The sequence below is a fragment of the Ochotona curzoniae genome, unplaced genomic scaffold (assembly GCF_017591425.1).
Source record: "Ochotona curzoniae isolate NIBS_2020 unplaced genomic scaffold, NIBS_Ocur_1.0 contig_1302, whole genome shotgun sequence".
Taxonomy (NCBI): Eukaryota; Metazoa; Chordata; class Mammalia; order Lagomorpha; family Ochotonidae; genus Ochotona; species Ochotona curzoniae.
In genome coordinates this window covers 2072859-2075616 of record NW_024465035.1, presented here as the reverse complement: position 1 = coordinate 2075616, position 2758 = coordinate 2072859, and the positions used below count along the sequence as shown (strand labels likewise).

At 59.2% G+C, this 2758-nt stretch overlaps 1 protein-coding gene across 1 annotated transcript; it reads left to right on the top strand.

Moving 5' to 3' along the window:
• Positions 1-628: 628 nt before the first annotated feature.
• On the top strand, positions 629-1884 carry SOX14 (SRY-box transcription factor 14). The gene has a single exon (XM_040965101.1). The coding sequence runs from the start codon at positions 1110-1112 to the stop codon at positions 1830-1832; it is 723 nt and encodes a 240-aa protein (XP_040821035.1). The 5' UTR covers positions 629-1109; the 3' UTR covers positions 1833-1884.
• The last annotated feature ends 874 nt before the right edge of the window (positions 1885-2758 follow it).

Sequence of the window (2758 nt, the reverse complement as noted above, 5' to 3'; positions counted from 1 at the left end):
GGCATCGACTCCCGGGGCGCAGAGCTACACCCGGGCTCCGCGTCCAGGGGCAGAAGCAGAGACCCGGTCCCCAGGGTAGGTTGTCAAGGACCACCCTGGGGCTAGAGCACAAAGTTTATTTTCACCTTCTACCCCGAGTCAACCGTATTCTTTGGCTCTTCCAAGAGTCTCTGGCCAGGGAGGACCGGCTGTCCTTGCATTCGTGGCCAGGAGGTCCTATTTACCAACAGGGGCTCTAGGCTCACTCCCTTTTTCTGTTTCCTCCCCGGAACTTAGAATTTGAAGCACTAATTCTCCCTCACACAACTGCGCGGAAAGAACGAGCGGCGCCCAGAGTTTTATAAACCGGGCCAGAGACAATAAGCCCCAACCGGCACCCCGAGTTAGCGGCTGGGTTCTCGGCTTCTCGGGATCTCTCCCTCACACCTCTCCCCGCCCCCCTACTAGTCTCGCTCCCTCTCTCCTCCACCCGCGCGTTGGCAGGTGCACCCCCTCGCCTCCTCTGCTGCTGATTGGCGCCCAGGTTGGGGAGTCACCGCCCCGCGCTTATGTCAGAGTGCTCGCCGTCCGGGCCCACCTCGCCTTTGAACTTCCCCGCTTTTGGCTCGCGTTCACCATCCCTGCCTTCTCAGCCAGGTGCAGCGCTAGGCGAGGCAGCTCCGGAAAAGCCACGGGAGGGTGGGGGAGCCACGGCCAGAGACGCGAGAGGGGACCGGGGACGCAAAGAAGGCGCAGGTGGAGCAGGGGAGAAGGAGGAGCCTGCTGCCCTCGCCAGAAAATTACCTGGCTACCTTAATCCCGGAGACTCCGGTGAATGGGGGACTGAGCCCAGCCTCTGGTGCCCGCAGTCGCTGGCTGACCGCCCTGCTTCCTCCCGCCCCCGCCCGTCTGCCCCTCATTCGCCCCCCGGGGCTGCCTGGGTGCCGGGACTGGCTGGCATGATCAGCTGAACTTTGTGTCCGGGGTCAGCTCTCGTCTCCGGCTTCCCTTCAGCGGCGCCTAGGCGTGGGGCGCAGCGCCCCGGGCCAGGACGGACGGACAGACAGACGGCCAGACTCGGCCTCAGAGCCCCTGCACTACCCACCCCGCCCGCCTAAGCCGCCGGGACCATGTCCAAACCTTCAGACCACATCAAGCGGCCCATGAACGCTTTCATGGTCTGGTCCCGGGGCCAGCGGCGCAAGATGGCCCAGGAGAACCCCAAGATGCACAACTCGGAGATCAGCAAACGCCTGGGCGCCGAATGGAAGCTTCTATCCGAGGCAGAAAAACGGCCGTACATCGACGAAGCCAAGCGACTCCGCGCGCAGCACATGAAGGAGCACCCCGACTACAAGTACCGACCGCGACGCAAACCCAAGAACCTGCTCAAGAAGGACAGGTATGTCTTCCCCCTGCCCTACCTGGGCGACACGGACCCGCTCAAGGCGGCCGGCCTGCCCGTGGGGGCCTCCGACGGCCTCCTGAGTGCGCCCGAGAAAGCACGGGCCTTCTTGCCGCCGGCCTCGGCGCCCTACTCCCTGCTGGACCCCGCGCAGTTTAGCTCGAGCGCCATCCAGAAGATGGGCGAAGTGCCGCACACCTTGGCCACCGGCGCGCTGCCCTACGCGTCCACCCTGGGCTACCAGAACGGCGCCTTCGGCGGCCTCAGCTGCCCCAGCCAGCACACGCACACGCACCCGTCCCCCACCAACCCTGGCTACGTGGTGCCCTGTAACTGTACCGCCTGGTCGGCCTCCACCCTGCAGCCCCCTGTCGCCTACATCCTCTTCCCAGGCATGACCAAGACTGGCATAGACCCTTACTCGTCAGCCCACGCCACAGCCATGTAACACCCCAGCCAGGCGGGGGGCCCTCCTCCCGGACCAGAAGGGTGGCCTGGAAGTGGGGGTTGGCACCCCGGCCTCTGCACCTAGCCCTGGCCTGCAGCAGTCTCTGGCCCAGTCCTGCCGGTCCCCCTCACCCTGGCCCCGACTCTGCCTCTCTCTTCTTCAGGAGTGATGGGAGGGGCGTCCTCCCCGCCTGAGGCGCAGACAGGTGCAGAAACTTACAGCTCTTAATGACAGTGCGCCAGCCCTATCCTGACTCTCCCCAAACCTCTGGCTGCACCCTCTTTGGACAAAGATGTAGGCAATTTCGCTTTCTCTATGTCCCCTTCACTCTCCTCGGATGGGCACTGGACGCCGAACTCCCAAATCCTGATATTATATCTAGAATATGCATATATATTTTTTATTTTATTGGGCTTCTGCCCCCTGAAGAAACAAAGAATTGGCCATGTCCCTGTGTTTTGCCATTAGACACAATCAGATGCCATTTATGCTTCTCGTTTGGGGGCGGGGGGGCAAAGACTTGAAAGTTCAAAACTACAGCAAGGGAACCATTTCTATCTGAAACCATGCTATGATGGTGTTTGCTTCTTTGAAGGGAAAAGCAAAAAGGACCCATATGGTTATTTACTTTGTGTCAAACCGTGCACCTAGAGAACTAAGTTTACTTTTTAGACAGAATGTCGGGTTATGAAATCAGGAGAAGTAGAAAGTGAACTTAAAGAAAAACGCTAAAAAAACATCCTAAATGATCACACCTGTTTTTGACGATGTCTTGGAAATGTACCTGCAAGGATTTCACCTCTTCATTCTGTTCATTTGTTGAACAAAGGCGTTTTGAATAAAGACAATCTGTCATTGCAAAAAGTAACCTTTGATGTGCATAAAATCTGAAGTCAGCAAGCCAGGTCTAGGCAGGGAGTCAGTCC

Coding starts and splice junctions, on each gene's coding strand:
- SOX14 (XM_040965101.1), top strand. CDS start 1,110: ATGTCCAAACCTTCAGACCACATCAAGCGGCCCATGAACGCTTTCATG.